At 38.6% G+C, this 25,265-nt stretch overlaps 1 protein-coding gene across 2 annotated transcripts in view; it reads left to right on the plus strand.

Moving 5' to 3' along the window:
• The window catches only part of LOC131975865 (myelin basic protein-like), a 46,812-nt gene that overhangs the window by 13,045 nt on the left and 8,502 nt on the right, over positions 1–25,265 (plus strand). For both annotated transcript variants that reach the window (XM_059338665.1, XM_059338664.1), the window contains exon 3: positions 14,164–14,248. In XM_059338665.1, coding sequence (XP_059194648.1) covers positions 14,164–14,248 — 85 coding nt within the window. The remainder of the gene's footprint in view (positions 1–14,163; positions 14,249–25,265) is intronic.

Consider the following 25,265-nt stretch of genomic DNA (forward strand, 5'->3'; position numbering starts at 1 on the left):
TTCAGGCTCTTTCAGTGAAACTGACTTTTTACCTTCAACTTTCAGTGTGACTGTTATGTTTTGAACAGAATATTAACATAAAGGTGAAAAATCACAAATTCATTACAAGTGGTGTACTTATTTCTTAGGTCGATGAACATGTTTCGATGTTTACCAACGTTTTTATATATTTCTGAGCCGCCTACATGTTCTTGTTTACAACTTTCAACTCCGGTGGTTGGATTGTAAATCCAGGTTTTCTGGATAATTACAATGCCAGAGTCAACACTTTACTCTCATCTCTCAAATATTATTGAGGAGAAGTATATTAAGTGAATAATTCAATATCTCATTGCTTTTTATTTTCTCTTTGAGTGGAGAAAAGATTATTTAATTTCTTTGAAATTGTTGAATGGATGTCTTGCCTGAATAATATTAATTTATATCTATTATGATGATGCCATGGTTCTGGAGTAAGGACAGGCAGTATGAATAAAAAATCCAATCTACTCTCTGTTCATAGATAATTCGTTCTTTGTGGTAATACTGAAAAATGTTAAGATACACTGATGGACTTTAATTAAGTTTTTTTGGCATTGTATCCCATGCACTAAGGTCAAGTCCTTACCAGTGGTTCCAGGTTCCATTATGACCTGTGGCCCTTTGATGCATGCTGCCCGATCTATCTCTTCAGTAGAATGCATAGCATAGCTCTGATCGATCAAAGCTCCACTCAGAAAGCAAACATTTTAAAAGTTGTTTACTAGTTGCCTGTGGACAGACCTTACAAAGCATGAATTCAGAATTTGTACCGATTTGTATCATGTTGTAGTTATTTCCAGCATCTGTTTATTTCAATGAAATCACAGCAAAAATCTTTTTATTCTGGTCATTCCAGGCCATGCTTGCTGAAAAATGGGGTGTGGCTCTACTGCAGTCCACTTTAGATGATTCAGGACAATGTATTTGGCCATAGAGATCCAACAAATTAGTTTGTGCATATGGGTGGAGTCAGGTCGAAGTTATCATAGATCTAGACATCTGATTAACATCCATAGGGTGCCAGAGGAATGAGTTCTTAGCATTTTAGCGCCCTGGGATCTGTCCTCTCAAACTCAATGCAGATTTTTGGTTAGATGCCTGAAATAAGGTCTGTGGTTAGCACAAGCTCAAGAGATGTTCGTGTTTTGCTGTACGGCATAAAATACATAAGCAAATACCACCACTTGTGAATTTTGGAGTTAAATGAGCTACATGAGAGACTACAGTGGTTGTTGGGGCCATTCAACGTCATCACGCCAGACATGGACTGGAACTCTCTCACTAGTCCACTTCACAGCCGCTAGTCATATTTTTTAGCACTCTTGCAAACTCTTGTAGATAGTAGATTAGGTTATTGAACAATTTATTATGGCTATGGTTTTGCTAGCTTTTCAAAACTGCTGGTTTGACTGTCAGAGACTGTCTGAAAAAAACATGTAAGCATCAGAAACGTGTGTTTGCCACAGACCTATTTTTCCGAAACTGATCCAAAATCCAATGCAAAAATCACATAGGCGAATTCTCAATAGACTTCCTGGTAGCCATGCTACATCCTTTCATTTCCTCTTTATTGGAGTTTATTTTATCACAGTAGAGTAATTAAAGGATTTTAATGTAAAAAAAAAAAATCATGTCAAAAAATATTGTCAACCTTTTAAAGTATTTCTGTTAATGGAATTGCTGGGAAGTTTCCAAACTAATATTTTGCAGACTGCTTTGAAAAACAATTAGTTTTCTGTAACCGTCAGCATCCCACTCTTAATTGAGCCATGTCGCCATGGCAATATCGGAAGCATGATGGGCTCTTGTGTGTTGCCCGATAATAACCCCCCTTGAAACCTTGCCACAACAACACTGTGTGAGAGAACTCATTTGAACTGAAGGAAGTAAACAGATGATTATGTGCATCAAGGCTCACACTAAAACCTCTCCAGGTACACATCTCATTCAACCATTAGCTTGGGCCATCATTTGGATACACCCAGTTCAGCTCTCTGACATGATAACTGACCATCCATATTGCAATTATTTCCACAGAAACAACAATTTGTCACACTGGATGTCCATCTAGAAATTACTGATTTTTGGGAGCTTTTCTATTTAACAGAAATCATAGGTGTGAAATAGCCAGATAGAGGCAGATGTTATTCTCAAAACAGTAAACTAGATTTCAGTCTAGGTCTCTTTTTGCTGGGTGATGGATTGCTGCTGTAGGAGGACTTTGATCTGTCAGGAAGTGGGCAGGAGCAATAATGCACTTTAGTGCACCGGGATGGATCACTCAAAGATTGTGAAAAATAAAGCCTTTACATCAGTGCTATACTATAAACAGGAAGTATAAATATATATGAAATAAGCTTCAAGGTCTAGTGTTAAATAAAGTGCATCAGTAGGCATGTTTAATTGGCCCGGAAGCAAGGTGTTCTGCAGTGCCCCAGGGTTAGCACTTGACAGAAAATGTCTGCCTCTAATAGTGCTGTAATTAAATAGAGCAAATATGTTTGAGAGGATTTTTTTTTTACTCATCTCTCTGCTCTCTGAACACAGAAATTACGAGGCAGACACTGTTCCTGTACAAGTGTGGAGGAGGATCAGGCTTAAATTGGGACTGTAATTCATTTAATGACATCATGTAATTAACCCCAGCTTTGCTTAAGTCATTTTTGTCACCGATTTTAAAAATTACAGCGGATATAACAAGTTGGGGCCATTATGGCTGAGGCTGCCATCAGTTTTGCAAAGGTTGCTAGGTCGTTTGGAGCAGCCTTAACACCAGACTGAGCAAGGAGGTGTTAAGGAAAAAAATGCATTTGAGTCTGTGGGCAGCAGTGATAAACCTGCACAGCGCCTGTGGGGTCTGGCTTGCTGTAGACTACCTGGCTGCTGCCTGGAATGGGCGGAGTGATCATGTCGGCGTGCTGGGGAAGAGGGGGGCTTGAACCAGCAGGGAGGCTGATAGCTCAGCTCACAGATGATTTGTTCCCTGAGCTTACAAAGCACACTCTGGAGAGCGAAGAGCAGGAGCAAGAAAAGTGGATTCATTTGTCAATTGTGAAGCTGCCAGGAGAGGTGTTAGGCCAGCATGGTGCACCAAAGCTGCATTGTTTATTCAGCTTTGTAATTGTTTCAGTGCAGTGCCAGTTCAAAACATGCCTCTTTGGATTGGGCTATTTGCAGCTTTTTTTTAAGAACTGCTTATCCTTTTTAAAAGGAATTTGTTGTGTATGTTAGTATCCAACATCCATGTAACGTTACCCACCAAAACTGAACTGCAGTAAATGAGCTGCGACCTGTAGGTATAGGTCCGCTGAGCATGTAGGTGACGACCACAGGCTTGATAGCAATAATGGAAGTAGTCACGGTGATGACATCCATTGGTTTGTGGACTCTGGTTTTGGCCGTCACTATCTTGGTTTATGGCCAAGGCCATGTTATTTGTTTTTGCAACCAGTGCATGCATTGAACAAAACAGGAGCCAGATTGATGCTACTTCATCACTTGATGCTAGTGCTAGCTAGCTAGCTTGGTAAGTAAAGGGGCAATTAAATAAAGTGAACAAAATGTTACAATTCATTTTGATGAAGTAAAAACATACTGTGAAAGGGCCAAAGTTCTGTAGACAACAACACAGGTCACTGTGGTAGCAACCTTTCAATTACATAGTAGTCGCACAACAGCATACCCTGCTTTATTGTCTATTTTACTCTAAATGAGACAATGATTTACAAAATGAGAATCATAATGAATTGAAGGAGATTTGAAACTAGCAATTGAAGCCATAAACTCATTAGGAAAATGTTTATTTAGATAATAAATCAAGTGAAAAGTAGGGCAATTTTCCTGTTGTCTTTTCTACAGCCAGACTTCTTTTAGCAGCCAGTGGAGTTGTCCCCTGCTGGCTGTTAGAAAGAATACAGGTTTAAGGCTCTTCCACATTGGCTTCACTTTTTAGCCAGAAGCGTTTTTGCTTTGGACAACATGCTCGACTCGACATGTGTAGCGTGTTCCTAGCAATATACCTGCCCAGTGTGAAATAGAATGGCTCTCGAGACATGCAAAGGACACACTCACTCACACACAGATTCCTTGCTTTATAGTTGGATATCTCTCTATATCTGTCTTTGTTTTTTCCTTTTTTTGGCTTGATTATCATGACATCAAAGTCAATTTGAAGGTCTGGCAAAACAGCCAGTTGTCATAGTGACAGTTAAACAGGAACAGAATGTGACAGACGAAGGCAGGCTGTGTTTAGATGCTGCTGTCTAAGTCGTGATCTCTCTCCAAGTCTCTTTTCATATCAGGAAGGGTGAAATGTACCCATACCTCTTTTGTCACACCTCAATATCAGCTCTGGCAAAATATTTCTCTGAAATGTTCACACCGCTTATATTTTAGAGTCTTCAATCCCACTTGGAATTACTGGATATTAACAAGACCCTTGCTCCTTAATATTGTGTTTTTGCCAGGGAACAGAAGCAGATGCACATAGTTTGCTTAAATGCTCCCAAATGAAAATATATCTGCACTGATTGTTGCAGAGTCTCCTGACGCAGTGGATGGAGTCGTCAACATTAAACAGACAGATGCATGGAGATATATATATATATATATATATATATATATATATATATATATATACATACAAAAGTTGTTGTTCTACAAAGTTACTATGTAGAAAGTTGTTTTGTTGGATTCTTTGAATTCAATAATGCAATTTGTTTGAGCTAACTCTGCAGGTTGACACACAAAAATAATTGAATGCAATAAGTAATACAACAGCCACCATATAATTAAAAAATATATATGTATTTAACCTTTATTTTACCAGGAAGTCCCTTGAGATTGCAATCTCTTTTTCGAGGGAGACCTGGCCAAGATTGGTTGCCAGTTACATCCATAGTGTTGTTGCAGATTACTGGCCAACCATAGACGATGATACATGTCATGTTGAGATATTTCCTGCTCAGCTATAGTGTGAGGATTGATTCAACATCAACAGTAAACATCAGGATGTGGTATCAAGGCTTCAGCATTGTAGTGCACACTTTGTTTCTTAAGACTTACCATTTTCTACTTCTGTTAAACAATCAGATAAAAATCAATTGTAGCAAAGGTGGAGATAGTGATTTCCTGACAACAACCACAATGCAATGCAATGCAACCAGTGTACTTTTCTCATTTTGGAAAAAAAACCCTACAAAAGTGACTCTCTCTTAAAATGTCAAGTAATATCGACTGCTGTTTACTTTACTCTCTCACAGCACAGATTGAAGGTCTATGTGCTTTTAATTAATTGAGCACCAGCCTCCCAGGTGTGGATCAGGTTTGCAAAACTCTGTGAATATTCAAGGTATGAACTTTCCATGCAAATTATACGTAATTTCATGCAAAATACATGGAATAAATGTACCATGTCATATGCAGATAGAAACAAAACCTTAAACTAGGGATGTTAAGGTTTCAATTGTAAATCTGAAGTCGATCGAAAAGAGCTTTCAATTTTCAATTATCAAAATGAAAAATCAGGGTTAAAAATGTGACCGTAATGGCTTTCCAAATGAATCTAATAATTTGTAGAATACAAACACTGTAAAATGTGCCTTTTGGTCAGTTAGCTAATGTTACTTTCAAGTTAACTAAGGCAACGACTGCAAACAAACATAAGCCAACAACTAATTGAAATGTATTAAGTAAAACTCACAAATGCTAACAGTTAGCAAAAAGTAGCAGAATGTGTTAACCCAAACGGCTATTACACGGTCGCCCATAAAGTTGTAATAAATATTTTTTACCTATTACCATGATATGTATTTGATTGTGTACATGAATGTGATTTATTATTGACAGATAAAGTGTGTATCTTCTCAAAACTTTATTAATCAATGTTTTCCAAACATATCACAATGAAAATGAAACCACAATTAACAGAGGATTGTGTGAAAACAAAATTATTCCAACTTTATGGACAACCATGTAGATGCTGGTGAACTGAAATATCATTAAAAAAAAAAAAAAAGTATAATCATTCCAATAATTAAATCAAAAAATTTGTGAAAGCATGGCTGGAACAGTGCAGTACTGTTGGCTGCACATGTTATGGGAGAATGTTCTGTGCATGTAGAGAGTTGTCCTATTTTATTGGGTTGCTGGCAAACGATCTGTCCATGTGCTGGAAGAGTGTGCTGCTGAATGCAGTGCATGGTTACAATTCAACCAAAGGGCATACTTTTATCCAAAACATGCTGTAAGACCTAGTTTTTTTATGTCAATTTCCCCCAAAATAATATAACGAAAAGGTACACTTGTTGTGAAATTGTGCAAAAATCCACTTTCCATTTCGTTGTTGATTTCTCCAAGGAAAATTAAATACAATGGTCTGCTTCTGCCATTGGCAATAAATGCCACTAATGCCCAATATATTTATATATATAATAAATATATTGGTAAAATATAACATAACAAATAGCTCGAATGAGACTTACTAATAGAATCCTGTTGGAAAGGAACTATAAGAAATGCTAAGTAGTTTGTCCTTCCTGTAAAGAGGTGTTGTTTCATCAGTTCAGAACTAAGCATGTGCAAGAGATTATTTTACATTGTAACATCACAATATGATATTATTTTATCAATCCTTAATACATTTGCTACTTTGTGCCTGGTTAGGATACAGTTCTATTACTGAAACCACTGAATTGAAGACTGAAGTCTCCAGATGAGGGAGCTTGAGGCTCAGCTAGCAGACAACCAGACTTCAGCTTCACCATTGTGTCCAATTAAAGTGCTCTATGTGTTGTGACCAGCCCAGCAGGCCTCTTCCTGTGTCTTCTGTTCCTCTGTGTGAGATCTGAAACATATCTTATCTGAATCATAATTACACTTTTCTCACCTCAACTCTTCTTCAATTTGTACCATTGTTTGGCTCGCAATCGGATCAGTTTGAGCCACAAAAGTAAAACTGGGAAACCATTGGTCAGTGGAAGAGTTGTATCTTCCTCATGTTAAGATGACAGTTTCTTTTTTTTGTTATTGATCATGCTTTTACATAGGGGATTTCAGTCACTGGACAAAAATGTGTTGGGCTAATGTTCAATATTTCTTCGGATGGAGCCACTAATCCGTCGAAATATAAAAAAATATTATTTAGTGATACTGTTTCCTTTATTTGAGTTACAAACTGCAGGACATTTCCCTCACAGAAGGAATATTGTATTTAATTTTTCCAAATGAAAAAGTCTATTGAATCCCCTGAATGTCAGTTGAAGAAAAGCTTCAAACTATCACTGCTTCGTTTCTGAATGTTATCTTTATACCTTCAGTCGAATCTTCATTAGGTAAATTGAATTACTTTCTTACAGCTCTCAACAGCTGATGAATGTTAAAATGTGATTGTCCTCTTGACATTTGATGAACACTGGCCTTTTGAAGGTAGGTCTACACTGTGTATAGATCCCCACTGTGTCTAGTGCTTTTTATATCTTAGTGAAAAGGTGAGATGATCCCATTTATCTCAGAGGTGTGGATAGGATGAAACAGTGAAGGGCACAGCTATTACCGAACCACAGTTTGGAAGAGGAACTTGGATTCCTTTGAAAGTCTCACATCAGCCAGGCCTTGAAAGGTGTTGAAATGGCTACACTCCTTTTCCCCTCTCACTACTCAAACGTAAGGAGTACTTAGGCACTTTGGACACCATCCAGTACCCTACCACTGAATGGAGATCAGAGAGCTGAGTTGAGCTTAGGTAGCAACCACCATGACTGAGTGTTCCAGTCTTGAGATGCTCCTAAAACAAACCAACATGCACACAAACATTGGCCTTTATTTCTTTTCAGCAGTATAAAGAGCCAAGACACTAAAACACCTTCAGAGATGATTAATCGTTTTTTTTAATTTATTTGTTTTGTACTTGACTGTTGGCCAAGCCTTGCTTCTTTTACTTATTGTTCCGACATCTGGCAAGCTTTTATTCTCAATGGCACTCAAACCAAGACAAATGTGGCTAACTAACTAACTAATTTTTGGAGAAAAGGGGTTCAATGATTTCACAAAGAGGTGGACAACAGCAGTCTCATCTCACTCGTATTAATACATCTGGACATGTATACCTATTTTACTGTAGGCATTACTGAACATATGTTAGGGCTCCATCACCCATTACTCTATGGATGAAACCATTAACTGTATGTAAATAATGGACGTAGTCACCGTGACGTCACCCATTGGTTTGTGGACTGCCCGTTGGAAGCATCGAGTTTAGCGTTACACTCGTCGCATCTTGTGTCGCCATCTTGTTTCCGATACGGGAGCAGACCATAATTGGACTGTGGAGGAGCAAGAGAGATCTGACGACACTAACTTCATGCCTCTCTACACTGGCAACCCGACTGAGCGAAGCCGCTGCTAATTCATGTTAGCATTAACAGGAGCATTAACTGGGATGTTAATTTTACCTATCTCAGAAAACTGAACAGCAACTGTTGGGAGTGTCTCTTAGTCCAACCAAACGCTGAACAAGACATTTTAATGAACAAAACGTTCAATTAAACTGTCATTAAGTGAAAATAAAGTGTGAAAGGGTCAAAGTTATGAGACCAAACTGGTAAACGTACTTTTCTATATCTAACCTTTATATAGAACTTTATTGACATGTTGCTGTGTCTTGAAGAAGATTTTTACTTGTGATTGAAACCATAGTGTTGTCCTAAAAAAAATTCTGAGGTAATAAATCAAGTGAGAAGTTTTCTCATTTTGCATTGAAATGAATGGACAGAAATGTTTTTGCACCCACACTTAGCACCCCCTGCTGGAATTTTTGGTAGAATACAGGCTTAAGGCACATCCTGGTTTGCCTCCCTCCTCACACACGGAGGTTGCCGCCTGAATGAAACCTGGAAATGGTGCAATTAACAAGCTAAAAGGCCGCCAGGGTAAGGCAGAGAATAACTGGAAGCTCCCAGGAAAACATGCATCATTACATGTTGTGATCTTATTTGAGCTGATCTCCATTACATGCCCTATAGGGTCAGGTGATGCTTCACTGTCTCCAGCACCAACCAATAGGGAAGCACTGCTTAACAAGGTCTATATTTAATAAGCCACCAGTGGTGACCTGTGTGAAGTCATGCTGTCAACTTCAGCTCATGGGCTGTAGCTGTAGCAGCATCAAACTGCTACTCAGGCCCACTTAGGAAAAGTGGACCACATATTTTTTCTCATCCACCTAAAACCTCATTTGTTAACAATGAGGGCCAGATACATTGGAAGACAATAGTGTAATATTTTTTTACAGGTGATAGATATTGTATACTGAAAGCCTTCCCTAGACTCACCACTGTCCAACCATACGTTAGCAACCATAACAAGCCACAGGAGGCCTTTAAGGCTTTTAAGATTTTGTCTAGATGATAACCCTGGATTTGCAAAGGAAAATATTTTTCCTTTCATATTAAATATTATATTTATATAATATTTATATTAATATTCAGTTTTCATATTAAACTTCTGACAGCAGTTTAAAGGCTGCTTGAAAGCAGTTAGACTCTGACTTACTTTTTCCTCATTCTGTGATCAGCTGGATGATGAGGTCGAATGTGCTTTAGCATGTTGGATGCGTTTCCATTCACATAGCCTACAGTGGTGGAGCAATGCCAGCACACCACTCTTGTCATATGCACAACTTTCTGTTGCTGTTGTAGAGGACCAGGAACCAGTGGCAGGTCTTTTGCTGGTTCCTTTGGGCTTTCCATAGTTTGATGACTCACCTGCTAGCACGCTAGCTTGTTGTGCTAACTTCAGCTCATGTTGTTTCTGTGTATGGTTGTCCTTCACATTGTCAGGATGATAGGTGCCTAATGTCTGTCTTTTGGAGTGGTCAGTCTTTACCTTGATTTCAATGTCTTCTCTCTCGATTTCTCAAATGCATAATTGTATTGTGAATGCATATTGATTTCTCCCAAGTATTATTCTAGAAATTTGCTATACTTCCTTTGAAATATCTCTCACTGATATTGTTGAAAATGCCAATGATATCAATTCAGTAAACATATAATCTCCCCCCGCTCAGCTGCTGGACTGTGGATTTGTAGGCATTGCTAATGTTCTGCTTTTACAAAAAGTGCAAGTCTGGAGAGAGAGATAAGATAGCTGTGCCTGTATGTGTGGATATGTGGGTGTATGTTGAATACTGAGTGCTTTAATGATGGGAAACATGTTGATGTGCCAGACTGTAGGAATGTAGTGATAATGTATGCTTTATCGATGCACAAAAATCTGAGTGCAAAATATGTGTCTCTTGCTCCCTTGCTGCTTTACATTTGGTGAGCCCTGGACATCTGTTTCTCCACAGATGTCACAGCTCAGATCCTGTACTTGCTGAAAGTGAAAATTTGGATTTAGATAAGATATAGAGATGGGTATAAAGATAAAAATGGCAAATACTTCACCTTACCTTACTTGGATGCAGCGGATCTAGAATTTCTCACTGAGAGAGTCAAGTCAAGTCAAATTTATTTATATAGCGCATTTACAGACAGCTGAGCCGCACCAAAGTGCTTCACATAAAAGTGCAAAAAGTGCAATAAAATACAGAATTGACAAAGGTAAAAAAGAAACAAGCAAAAACAAAAGAGAGAGAAATAGTAGATGCTTCCAGCCCACCTTTCAGACTATTTATTTACTTTTTTTGTGTATACAATACAAAATATTAATCACAGCAGAATATTTCGACACACTTTAAAATGTGCCTGGAGGGCTTTAAGATTATAATCACCATATACATATCTTTGAACTTAACATTGAGCTCTTTGAAGATATTAATTTGTTTTAATGTAATTAAATCTGCATTCAGTTTTGAGCCTTGTTAATTGAATCTCTTCATGACAAACCACATTTACATAATTTGTTTACAGATTGAATGGCCAAATAACATTTCAAAAGCGAGGCACTTGGTTGGCCTTTTATATGTTTTGCATGGGTAAGTGCTTGCTCACCACACTCGTCCTCCTCGCCTCAACTCACAGGACTGTGTCACAGTTGCACTTCTCTGCATGCTCGTGTGATGGTGAGCAGTGTGCCCACAGTTTTTGAACGCCTGTGTTTATTCCCTGTGTTGGCAAACCCACTCGGAAGTGGAAGCTGCGGATATGAGTGCACATTGTCATCAGGGAGGAGGGAGAAATCTGTAAGAGGATTTATCAGACGTGAGGATTAGCAAATGCAGATATTTAGTTCAGTCGGAACCACTAAATAGAAACAAGTAACTTTACTTGTTGTGAATACGTATAGAGAGAAATGAACATGACATAGGGCTTGTTAGTTTTAAAAATGAGTAGCAGGAGAGATTAATGTGTCTAACCCAGTGACTCAGAAGTGCCTGTACATGTTGGTCAATCCATCTTGAACAATCTTTAAATTATGACTTCATGTAACAGCCTGAATCTGACCTGAGCTGACAGGATGGTACAGCTGCATCAATACTTCTGTATATCTGGTATGCCTGATAAGACATTCATTTCATTCAAAGATAAAAAATTATCTTTGTTTCCCCAATATTAACTTCCTGTCAGTGTCAGCTGCAAAAGATAACATTTCCGGCTGTAGCCACAGCGCTGTAAAATATACCCACTAAGTACATCAACAGAAAGAAAAAAGAAAGGATTTTTAACCCTTTGAGACCAACCGTACACCCATCTTTTGTCTTTAGGGGGAGATAGCATGTCAACAGTTGATACAACACGTGTATGTATATATATATATATATATATATATACATATATATCATCTGAAATCTGGGAACCTCAAGATTCATTTGAGATGCAGTACTATGTCCTAAGTTATTCTAGTTATAAATCTGAAAAAAAGTTGAGTTTTGTTTAGGTGCTTTGTCCAATTTTTAATGTGTGTTTTTAATTATGATAACAGTATACGATGGCCATTGTTTTTTTGGGTTGATACCATTTGTTACACAGATTTGGTGGCAATTTTTTTAAATTTTGTGTACCACTAGACAATTGATTGAAATGTTCATAAAGACACTAAGACCATGGAAAAACCCATGTGGTGCTTTAGTATCAGTATCTTTTGACATTTGGAGAGGCAATTGGTTGGTGAGCATTATTCTGGAATTTGCCCCTTTTTGTCAATATACTTAGGAAAGCCATACATCCTCTGAATGCCCCATGTCTCTAGTTTGTGGTTGTAAAGTTTCATAGTTATCCTAGAGGTCACAACAGTCTATTTTATACCAATAGGTCAAGTTTCAAAAAAATCGTTCCACTACAACGAAATGACTACAATTGGGACTAACATCATCACACATGAATGCAATTGGACTAATAGAATGTAAAGTCTCAACTTTCCAGTCATACCCAATTTATGCAATTCAAAGACTGTTTAGCAGCCCCAGTATGCAGAAATATTCAAATACACCATTTTAAAATAGCACAGAGTAATGCATTTATACTGTATGCAAAGACTGGCATGGTCATAGAATTAGCCTAAAGTGGGCATGTGTGTAAAGGGGAGACTCATTGGTTCCCATAGAACCCATTTTTATTTAGATATCTTGTGATGAGAGGGACCCCAAAGGAGCTTACTTTGAAGTGTTTCTAAGCCCTAACCTCGTTCTGGTGAGACATGTTTGGTGCTTAAGGAAGCTTCCATCGTCTAGTTTAACACCAATATCTTCACAGTGCTACACGGTGGTGTAGTGATTAGCATTCTAGCCTCACAGCAAGAGGTTCGACTCTGGCCTGCGGCTCTTCTGTGTGGAGTTTGCATGTTCTCCCCGAGTCAGCGTGGGTTCTCACCGGGTCCTCCGGCTTCCTCCCACAGTCCAAAAACATGCAGCCTAGGTTTAATTGGTGACTCTTAATTATCCGTAGGTGTGTATGAGAGCATGAATGGTTGTCTGTCTCTATGTGTCAGCCCTGCAATAGTCTGGTGACCTGTCCAGGGTGTAATCCGCCTCTTGCCCAATGTCAGCTGGGATGCAGATAAGCAGTTAAGGATAATAAATGGATGAATGAATATCTTCACTGTACTTCACATTAGAACTGAATCCACTACAGCCAGCAGAGATCGCTGGTGTTCCTGTGGGTTAATAGACAATCGCCTGCTGGAAAAGATTATTTGGGTTTCCTTTCTAGCAACTAACCAGATTTCAAACAGATGTGATCAAAATGCAAAACATTTAAATTAGGTCACAGAATTTGTATCAAGATCCACATCTAAAAAAGACATTCAGAGATCTGGTCCAAGCTAACACAATAGACAAGTTAGTCAGATTCCAACAACAGCTATCACTCGGTTTTGAGTACGGATATTGTAAGACTGATTATTGGCTCTGTCCTTTGAGACATATATAAACATTATTCCAAAAGCATAATTTTATTTATAAACAGAAATATCAACCCGAGCAGATATTAGTTTGAGCATATAAGAGGACATAAACATAGAAAATTTGAATTTTGAAATATTATATCAATCCCCAAATCTTATAAGTATGTCAAGTCCACCGCCTTTTTTTTATTTTTTATTACCCAAACTTGAATCTAAAATGCCCTTTTAAAATTCTGTTTGAATGTAGTTTTTCCTCCTGGCACTTTTGTATATTTAATTTTATAATATCACTTTTTATTGCTGTTTCATCTTTGACTGTTGAATGCTGAAATGGTCTGAAATGAGCTTGTTTTGATGATGTAACACTTGACCAGTAAATTAATCAAAGAGCTTTTTCTTCCAGTCAACGGGTACAAAAACATTCAAAACAATGTCAAACCCAAATAAATATGCATGACAAATAAACAAGTGTATATCACTAGGAACATTAAAAAGCTTGCTTTACAGATTGACTCCTCTTTCAAATTCAGATGAATACATCTGATAGATTTTTGAATTTGAGTCAAAATGGGGAAATGCATGCCATTCAGAAAGAATGAAAGTGTAGCACCTTCCTCTGAATGGTAAATAAATGGGTCTGGCCATTAAGCCACTGTAATTATAAAGAGCAAAAGCCTAAATGGGTTTAACTATCCCCGTCGTCCTCTCTCTCTTGTGCTCTCTCTGTTTGTCTCTGTCATTGCTCTGTTGCCATGACACCTCAGCACCTCACCTCTTCAATCTGTTTTTGTGTTCCTATTAAAGGCTCCATCACCTGAACCCGAAGCAGAGCAGGAAACAGCAGCAGCAGAAGCAGTAGCAGAATCTGAACCACAAGATGAAGTCTTTGGTAAGGGGTCAAACCACGTCTCCTATTTTAATTTACATGTATATGACATTATTTTAATTTCCAGAGTTGATAAGACTTCCCTAATAAAATGAACAGATGCGCAGAAAGTGAACTATGTCTTTGTTTAAATCATTTACACTGTTTTAATAAGTGAGTAAGAGGGAGTTTGTATTGATCATAATTAGGGAAATCCACCCTTATTGAGAGACTATAGAATGGATGCCACCGTCATGCAATAACACCATCAATAGGAGGTCTTCTACTGCAAGTATAGGCTCAATGCAGAGGAGCACTGATGCACAGTGAATATAAATATGCAACCACACAAACACAACTGTCTGTCCAACAAAGGTTCATCACTCAATGCAATATGGATTTTGTGTTTGTTTCTGAGCCGAGTTTTAAAGCACAGTGGAAAACACTGAATATTTTATCAGGAAATCAGCAGAACCTGGAATGACAGCTTTAAATCTACAAAGAGACCGTAGCTCCTTTAGCTCCGCTATCTTCGCTCAATATCTCCTTTTTTAACAATGAAAGGCTTCTGTTTCACAACCCTGGCTCCGAAGCTGCTAATCCTGCAGCGTGACATTTGTTTGGAGTGAGCAGTGTCGCTGGTGAAAGGTTAGCAGTTACCATGATGAATGAAACATGGTGGTTTGTGGAAGCCAAACCGTTCCTCATAATGAGAAAAGTTGTTTTTTTCCCTCCCAGGCGTGCTCTTACAGAAGTTTCCCCTCTGTCACATTCATTGTGACATGTTTGGCGTGTAGTGACAGGGGTTAAAAAGGGCTGTTGTAATCCTGCAGCTCAGCAGATGAGGGCAGAGTTTGTTGGCACAAACTAACAAGATTGATTTGAATGCAAGATGTTTTTTACAAATAAGGATAAATGCCATTATACTGAGCTATTTCTTATTTTTTAATAAGGCAGCGATTTGATTTAATTCTAATCAAAATCATATCAGATTGGACTTTTGGCTGGGATATATTTATATATTTCTAATTTATGCATACTGCATGCATAATAGATGGTGTAGAATAATTCAACAGAATAATACAACAGAAAATCTTAATCAAGGGTTGACAGAACTTGCAAGTTTACAAGAACTTTCCTGTAATAACAACATCCTCATTGTCTTTTTCTTTTCTTTTGCCACTTTGATTGAAACCATTAGTGTCTCTGAGGCTTCCCGCTGGCTCTTGTCAACTTGTAAAAAAACTGATCTGAGTAAGACGCAACCTCATCACATGATTGTTTAATGCAGAGGTAGAAGATAGAGACAGTCCTTGTCATATCATACATATACAGATATTATATGAGAAAAATGTCATAAACCACTGTGATAAGAGTCAGTCAATTCAGTCAGTATACTTTGGGCTATCTATACTGAACAATATTACTGATTATAGTATTCAGTGAGTGGGGAGGAGAGCCCACAAACAAATATATGCTACAATTAAACAATCAAAATCCAGTACATTCATGGATACATATGATGTGATTGTGTAGTATTGATTATTATTATTATACAACAATCATTGAAACTGTATCAGAGGGTGGATGCACCAACCAACTGATTGTCAAAGAAAGATCAATATTGACCTAATATTATGCAAATCCAATTTCTCCCTGCTGCAGTGTGTTTGTTTGTGTGTATGTGCATGCATTCATGATTGAATTTGAGTGTCTCTATTGATTTCGTGTCAGAGCAGCTTGTTTTAGTATGTAGTCATGCCTCCTTGTGCAAAGGGAAACTTGGTGGCGATTTGTTGTTCTCACAGATACTTTATTATTGGCAAGAACGCCATCTCATGCAGAGGCTGCGTCAGATTGATCTGTTAGCTACTTGATACGCTCCTTCTCCTGCAGCTAATTGATGTTCCCTGTGTTTAACACTTGCCATTGATCAGCATGGAGCAGACTTAGAGGATCCACCACTGACGCAAGTGATACTTCAAAGAAGCCACCCACACAAACACTTACTTTTAGCCTTTGGGGAGGAAATGGTTACCGAGCAGAGATGTGAAATTATCTGGCATGTAAGTCAAAAAGGTTACAGTACTAGTATCCAGGCTTGCTTAATTTTCAAGTTATTAAATGGCTTGATGCTGATTATTTCTTAAACAAGTGTCTTGGTGGACCTTAGATTTGTTACTCCGATTTAGCTCATGATGAAAACAGGGGTGAACTAAAAGGACACTCGGAGAGTGCAGACTTCTGCTGAGGCCAAATGCCCTATCGCTCAGTGTAAGTGAGAAATAATTGCTGTATTCACCTTATGATTCAGCTCTGCTCCAAAATGTCATGGTTTCTTTCTTGATCCAAGCTACATGGTTGGAAACTTTTTTGTCCACCTGCATCTGTGACTGGTGCATTCCTTATTCTACCAACCAATCAATAGTTTACCATTGTTTTTTATTAGCTGTTGAGTGAAGCAAATCTGGCGGCCACTTGAATATTTCTGCTGGTAGGCTTGTGCCAATTGGAAATCAGATCCGAAATCAATTATTGAAGGGTTGATAAACAATGATATGTTCGCAGCGGAGCAGCATTTCCACCGGCTGAGCCCCATTAATCAGCACGAGTGATGAGTAAATTTCAAATCCTTAATTAAAAACCAATTGGCCGTCTCTTTCACCGAGCCTCCCTTGCTTCCCAGTTACTCAGTAGCTGCTGGGAGACAGTAAACAGTAGCTACATTAGGTGGGCATGCACTCATAGGGGCTGGTTAAGTATACCAGCTAACATTCATGGTGCAAAGCTGCACTTCCAACTCATCCAGCTTTGTCTCCATTACGGCAAATGAACAACACTTATCTTAGCAGCCGGCTGGTGAACAGTCCACATATATGTTCAATAGCGATCTTGAGTAACGATGCTTAGATGTTCTGAAAATACAAATGATCATTGAAGCCTAATGGCTGGTGCTAAGCTCCAACCTTGGCTACCAAGTTTCATTAAAAAGAGCAAGTCGTTTTTCTGAAATCTTTTTGACAAACTGAACCACAAACATAACCTCTTTGGTAATCAGGGTGCGGGTTTAAGTGCCGATCTCTAATGGAGGGTAAGCAGCAGACTAAAACGTGATCTGACTGCAGTTTCTGCCACCCTCATTCTGGTGTTATAAAGAGTTTCATTCAAAGTGAACATTATTGAGCTGTACTTACACCATGAAGAGAAGTAATTAGCTTGGTTTTAAATTGATTAATCTAGAAAATGACAAAAGTGTACAAGAAAGTGAAAGAAAAGCATAGAGGTTCAACTTAAATAGAAGTTTGTCTTGATTAAGGTTTGTCAGCCTAGTGAGTGGAAATCAAAGCTCTATCATAGTGTGTTTTGTTTGATAGTTATTGGTCTAAATGCTGCTTCAGAGCACCACAGTGTAGATTTGATGCTTAATGTTTAACTGGGTCTTTGCTCAGTCAGCACTGCCTGCTGATAGAGTGTAAAAATCCCATTTTCTTATCAGTTTCTAAGTCTTGCTGGGGGAAAATTGCTGTTAGAATACATTTAAAACCTTCCTCTTACCTGTGCACCAAGGCTGAACTAATGTAACGCCATTAGGTTGATTCAGGGCGCGGGCAAAAGAAAAGAAAATGAATTTCCACCAAATTGGCACAGTGTGAGTGGTTTATGACGGGCAGGTTAGCTGTGCTTTATTGGAGCCTGTTTTGGTGTAGTTGTCATCAGCAGGCGTCATGACTCATCCCGACCTGTCCAGCGTCTGGGGATGTCTCCATGCAGCACTTCCTGTTTGCACTGCTTTTCCACTGAAGGGCAAACACCACCATCAGCTGTGCGGGTGTTAAAAGCCCATTATGGCCCCATTACCTGCGGCCCAGCCTGCAGCAGGCCCCTGCTCAGCAAAACAGACCCCCTCTATCTGTCTCTCTGACTGTTCCGTCCTGACTCAGTCTGGGTCTCTGTTCCTTCATCATCACAGGGTGAAGTAAGGAGAAAAGAACAGCAGTTGTGGATAGAAAGCTAGGAGAACCAGAAAAATAGTGGGTTGGTCTTGGACCACGGTTGTCTGACCAGCCATTTATTGGGGATTTTAAGTAGTTTAAAAGGACATATTGGTAATTTTGCATGTATGCCATTTCCATAAAAACAACAGAACAGTATATTTGAGATGTTAGGCTTGACAACTGATTAAAAAACAGTCATTTGAACTAGCCAAGAGCATTACAATAAATGCATTTCCATAGATAGTAGGTTAAAAACTGACATTGTCAAGAAGAAATGCATATAAAGAGGGTTTTGGCACTTTCTCTTGTAATTAGTTTGTTGTTGTGTTCAGTCTCTTTCTCCACCCACACTCATGAAGAGGACTTTAATGAGGTGAATCAATATGGGTTACCTAAGCTCTGAATTTTAGGTCAATCAATACTCAAAAGTAAGATGTATAGGAGGGAAAGTTTTAGAAGAGAGCACATGAGGAGCTATGGCAAAGCAAATTACAATGTATTTGTTGTTATGTCTTTATTTCATATATGTTGTGTGCGTCTTACCATAAAAGGCTAGTGTCATTTTTCCTGTGTTGTTAAGCTTTGCATGTTTCCTCCCAGTATCAAGTATGCCTTCAACACAAGGAAGAGAGGAAAGGGCTAGAGACGAGATAAACTCTTGACTGCATTCAGTCAAAGTGACCACTCCTGTGAGCCCTGAGGCTGTCATTTTTAGCCTCATATCTTTGTCTGTCCAAAGAAGCTGCACACTCTCTGTGAAGCCATAATTCTGCTCTGTGCTAAAGACTTTGTCTGGCAAAGGTCTGAGGTTGCTGGGAAAGTTGACACAGTAATACCCTCTGGTGGGATTAATGGATGAAGAAAGAAAGGCATATTGGATTATTCAGACAAAAAATATAATGCACATAAACTAGAGGTGGGAGAAAAAATAGATACAGCATAGTATCGCAATATTTTGCGTGGCAATCTTATATCGATTCATGGCCACCAAGTATCGATATAGCATTCCAACGGCCATTATTTTCAACTTTTTTTTTTTTTCAGAGACTAAAGTGGTCTCCCTTTTAGGAATATACTGGTACTGGTATCATATTAAAACTAGAAGATCTAAGGAATCTATAGGCACCATCGTGCATCAGGATATCATGTCAGTAAGTTGCTGAAATAACGCTGCAAAGTTAGGCTTTTTAAAAAAAAATATTTTGGTGATTTTCAAAGCGGTTATGTGACCTCTGACGTCATGCTATCTCAATGAAAACAGGCTCTTCCCACAAGTCTCCTCTTTACATACATGGCTACCTCCCAATTCAGAACTGAGAATTCTCTTATTTGACAAAACAATTCTTGATTAAATTAAATTGTGTGGACACAAAATGCAGTTAAACAGTTATATTGCATATATTGCAATATATTGTATTGCAATACTCACCATATCGCAAAATGCATAAGATTGCAATAATATTGTATTGTGACTCAAGTATGCAGATAAAATCGTATCATGTGGCCTCTGGGGAATCCCACCTCTAACATAATCAGTTAAATCATATAAAGTCTGTAGATTATATTTATATAATCTTATGTTAATGATATGTCAATTTCTTTTGAGTTCGTTTCCACTAAAATCTCTTGAAAATAACATTACTGGAATGGAAAGAGTCACCTTTGTCGTCTCGCTGGACTCTTCGGAACTTTACACCTTGAGAAAGCCCAGTTATAAAAGGAATTTTTCAGAAAAGCCAGTGTTGTTACACAATATATGTTACTGTTATTAAAGTCATAACACACAAAGTTTCTCAAACCATTTCAAAGTAACCGTTTTAACTTAATTACATATGACTTATTCCCCTTATAAACTTAGTTTTCAACTGACAACCTGAAACTAAAAAAGCAGAGGTAATGCATATATAATAATTTGCTTAATATAATATAAATAGTAGCCTGCTCACTGGCTACACTCATCACCATCATTATCCCCTGCCGGGGCCTGAAAACATCCTATTCCAAGCTTCCAAAGCTCCTCTGTTCCCAATTTTTTTTTATTTTTTAAATTATTTTTTTAATGAAAGATACTTAAAAGAAGACCATAACAAATAATATAGTGACACTGAACTGAACTGATATGATGTAATGTTGGCTCAGCCAGCAACTATAAAAAGTATCATACAAAGAGACAGTTACATAATTCAAATACACTGAATGGCTTTTACTGTAACTTTACAGTTTCTTTATGGGTGGACAATATATTGGACTGATACAACAAAACAGCATTGGACATTATTTATGAACATTTGATATACAATTACTGCACCCGATGGCTAGTGGTTTATCAGAATTCTGAAAATGTTGTGCACATACTGTAGTTGCACTCCACAAGCCCCTGAAAGCCCAAACAACAAAGATAATTGGATTTCCATCCTAGTCTTCCGAAGTCAAAAGAGGTTCAGCAATGATGTCATTTGATATAAAAACTGAAGAAGCAATCAGCTGACAAAGCTATAGACGGAACAGGACCAGAGATTGTCCTCCGTAGATCCATTTTTAGTTTCGATTTATTCTTTCTGCAGGTCACACTTGAGCTTCCATCAAGGAAATTGGATGATATTGGTGTGAGCCAGTTATCACTTATTTCATACACTATGTGCTTCCTTTGTAATTGCTTCGGGGATCAAGCCGCTACCCTTCAAATCTTAAGGGTGGAACAGGCTGCTTCAGGTTGCATTGATCTGGTCCAAGCCTGGTGGGGTTAGTCAGAGTGCTCTTCCTCAGTATTGGCTGAGAGTGGTAAAGATCTAAGTCCCCTCTCTGTTTGCTCGTTACTAACTCTGTAGAGAAGTTTCTGAAAACACAAATCAAACCATAATGAAAACATGCATCATTAGAATTAGATTTTTCCCTCTGGAGTCCTGTGAATATTTATTAGCTGGTTTTGTTTCCAAGGATTATGAGCTGGATGATGGAGTTAATGCAGGATTGTGTGAGATGTACACAGCTGGGCTTGCACTTAATGATATTCCCTTCATCTGGCCCGCACAGCTCACTATGCTTTTTGCATTAATGATTGTAAATGAGTAGAGGGAGTAAAGAATTTTTGTTTTATGAATTTTGGCTTCATCAGACACTAAGATCCTACAGATCAAGACAAATAGCCTCATAGATTATCTAGTTACATCCGCCAAGGAGGTTATGGTCTTATTTCAGTCTGTTTCGTGTCTGTTTGTCAGCAGGATTATGGAACAACTTCTGGCCTGATTTTAATTGAACTTGGTGAAAGGAAGGACCTATTATATTCCGTAGCAAAGATTAAATTATTTTTCACTTTCCTTAATAATGTGAGATAGGGCATTGGGGTTCATTCATGTGGTGTCAGAATAATTGGAAAATGTGTTTCACACTGGGAAAAGTCATGTCATGGCTCACCTGATCAGTTTTTCTTTGCTGTTTGTCACGCAAATACTATAAAGGGCAAAACATAAAATACCCCATGTTCTTGAATGTTGTTTCCACATCACATCTCGCTCATGAACACACAACAGTCAGAAGAGTGTATTCACGACTAATGGGCCCATCCAAGGAGCAGGTGAATGCATCGTTGGCCTTGGCAGCAGTCTGCCTTCTCTGAGTGCCATTCTTGTTGACTTTAAAATTGTAGAGGTAAATATTTTAAAAGGTTTGTTATACTTTCATTAAAAAAAAAAAAGTATTATTTTGGGTAATATGGAACTGACTTGTAGCTCATTCACACACTCCCTAACTTACATGGGGGGAGCTGTTTATTTTACACATTATATACACAAATGCTATTCATCATACATGCTTATGGAGGTTAGGAATCGGGCGGCCATTAAGCAAGGCACCTAAGCCCCCACTGCTCCCAAGGCACAGACATGTGCTGCCCACTCTTCCTAGCATGGTGTATTCACTGGTATGTAAACATTGGTTTACATTTATTGGACAAAACGCTGTTACAGTGAATCTTAATCTTAATCTTAACCTTAATTAAAATGCAAATTAAACATGGAAGTATTTAACCTTGATATAGTAAATTGATAGCAGGCACTTTTCTTTGCACATCCAGCCAATACGACATTAGTTCACAATCCTGATTACACCAACCTGTAGAATGTAAATCCAATATTTACCTCCCTTTTAGTTCTGTGTTGGTGTCCACCAACCCACGAGGAATATATCTGGGTCTTAACCCTATATCTGGGCTAGCATTAAAGTGAAACAATAAAAAATAGCTGAAAGATGCTAAAACACTACCCTTCATTGCTATTTTTTCTCATTTAAATCGACTGATGTCAGAAATATTATATGAATAAAATATATAACTTAACTTTCTGATCATCATAAATCCTGATGTCAGACTGTCAAAATCAAGTGGGAAAATATAATTTATTTTTGTATCATTTCTCCCTCCTGCCTCTCTTCCTTTGCCTCCTAGCATCTACAGTGAAGTGGAAACTATTTGATTTTAGCTGATTAGCATCCATGTGTATGTACAGTATATTCTCATTGTGTAGGCACTGCTGACTGTGCATGCCACACCGTATTGAGAATATGTATGAATTTGTTCCTCTGCTGTTCATTTGTGAGCTGTACACATATATAAGTGCAGTGTCTCAGTCATTTGTCTCTGTGGCTGAGGCTGACACTAGCTGGTACGGGCCCTGGCACTGCCAACACGAAGCACCTCCTCTCCATCCCCCTTAAAAGCTCTGATTGTTAAAGGGCATTATCCATCACTGGACCAGTGTTCTTCAGTTTGACACCATTGTTCAGATTCTCCCTTTCTGTCCTCGCTTTCTCGCCTCTGATCTCTTTCCCTTTCTTTCAGATTTTTTTCTTCTCTTGAGATCACTCAAAAATGATACGTTTTCATGGTCCACCAAATGCGTATCCATTCTTTTGTGTCTGCAGTTTTAAATTGATTTCATGGCAAGTCACTTTTATGTATATATCCGGACATCAAAAATTTACCTCAGGATGCTCTCTGTCTTTTCCTGAAACTTATGAAAACACACGCCATGTATGTGGGCCTATTTGTATGCCATATTGTAAGAGATTGTGCCTCAGTGTTGCTAAGAGTTCGGGAGGCCACGTCATCTGGCCTCGACCATCTGGCAGGACAATCACTGAGTGTGTATGTGTGTAAGCAGCTGGGTCTGTGGCTAAACAAGTCCAAGGGGAGGGGATGATGGGTAACCAAGAGAGTACTACCCTGGGTACTGCATCCCATATGTCAGACAAGATGAACTGGAGTCCTTTCCACTCGGAAGAAAACAACAAACTCAACTTAAAGTGGCATCTGTAGGCGTGTTTAGACATCGTATGTTGCAATTCAGAAACATACCGACTGTGTGTGAAGGATTACAGTTCACACATGGCACTAGATTGTTTCTCCGGTGTGGCTCAACTGACTGCTTGTCAACGGATTTTGCTGCTCTGCTCGCATTTGATTGCATCTCTGGGAACCCTTTTGACAGATGCCAGAGAAGGATCCACATTCATGCTCATTTTACACAGCTGGCCACAACAACTGTCTATACGGTAGCTCCCCTTGGGTCTAAATTAAAGCACCATGTCTGAGTAGTTTGGCATCAGAAAATCAACAGACTTTTCATCTGTGAAGGAAAGATTTGCTACATTACATGCACAGTTGACCAAGTGGGTCTTTAGTTAAATTTGGGATGGTTTTCAATTCATGTGGTCACATGCGGCCTTGACCGCCGCCAAATGTTGCACAAGCAATTGGATCTCAATACCCACATGTACACTTAGCCTTTTCATGTGTTTTGAAGCGATCAGAATTGAATATTGAAAAAAAAAGTGTTAGGGCTGCCAATGATTGACATTTAGCGTGGAAAAGAAGGATTGAAGCAATCAGACATGATCTGGACAATGAAGGCGGATTTATGCTGTGCAAACAAAAGTGTTTTAAATCCCATCTGGATAAAATCCAGATGTTTGACACTTGAAATGACAAAATCTAACCAGTGCTTTGTGGGTGCACTCTTACCAAAGCTGTCTGCTTGTGATAGATTGCCTAAGATTAATTTCCGTGCCAATGAATGTGATCAGGCCTGCAGTATCAGAATCCATCTCAACCCATTCTCCTTCAGCAAATGGAGCTGTCCCACAGCAGTGCTTTATTGGCATGTGCTTTGATTGTGTCTGCTAGCTGCTGGAGCTTGGACAGAGTGGTCACAGCTATGCAGGCGTAATTCCAACTAGTCTTATTCAGGCTATACTGATGTATATTAATAAACAGATTCTGAATAAAAGAATGTTTCATAATGTTTAGGGACCTAAAGCTCATCCTAAAGGATGATACGTTTCTTATGCCAGTGGTCACGCAGCAGAAACCAAAGTGTAATGTCTCAGTTGAAGCTTTTGACACAAAGATCCAGCTGGCTTACATCATGTCCACTGCCCTGTTGAAGTGTGTGTATGTATAAATGTCTCCATGGGTGAGGAAACGTCCCTGAGCACTACGCTGATGGCATCAACCCATGTTGGGCTCTATTCTTCTTCTGTGCTGTCCCACTGTCCTACGAGAGACACCCATTCATACAGCTGCCAATGAAAACCTCATCCTCACAAACACGTCTGTCATGACAGAGATATAGTACTGTGTTAATGCACCAGGCTGAAATGAAATTAAGATGCATGAGTGAGCTTGTAGAAAAATGAAATTGAACTATATTCATAGTATAAGATAAAATACAAGAGGTAGTTTATTTTAGTCTTTTATTCTCTCAGCTTCTCAGCACAGTTGAATGATGTGTGACGGAGGGAGAGGCTGAGTGGAAACCACATGGACTGCATATCCCAGCGCATTAATGTTGACTAAGTGACACGTAGTTGTCATATAGCTTTCTTTTGTCATTTTCTTTTGTTCTCAGTGATTTGACATACTCTGGCTTGAGGTGTCAAATTAGCTGTGTGAATCCCTTTCCCTTTATCCCACTAATTGGAGGTGTATCGGTCTCAACCATTTGGCACATTAACTGGGTGATTGCCTTGGACTGTCGCACGTCACGCTT

This window comes from Centropristis striata, chromosome 8, assembly GCF_030273125.1.
Source record: "Centropristis striata isolate RG_2023a ecotype Rhode Island chromosome 8, C.striata_1.0, whole genome shotgun sequence".
NCBI lineage: Eukaryota > Metazoa > Chordata > Actinopteri > Perciformes > Serranidae > Centropristis > Centropristis striata.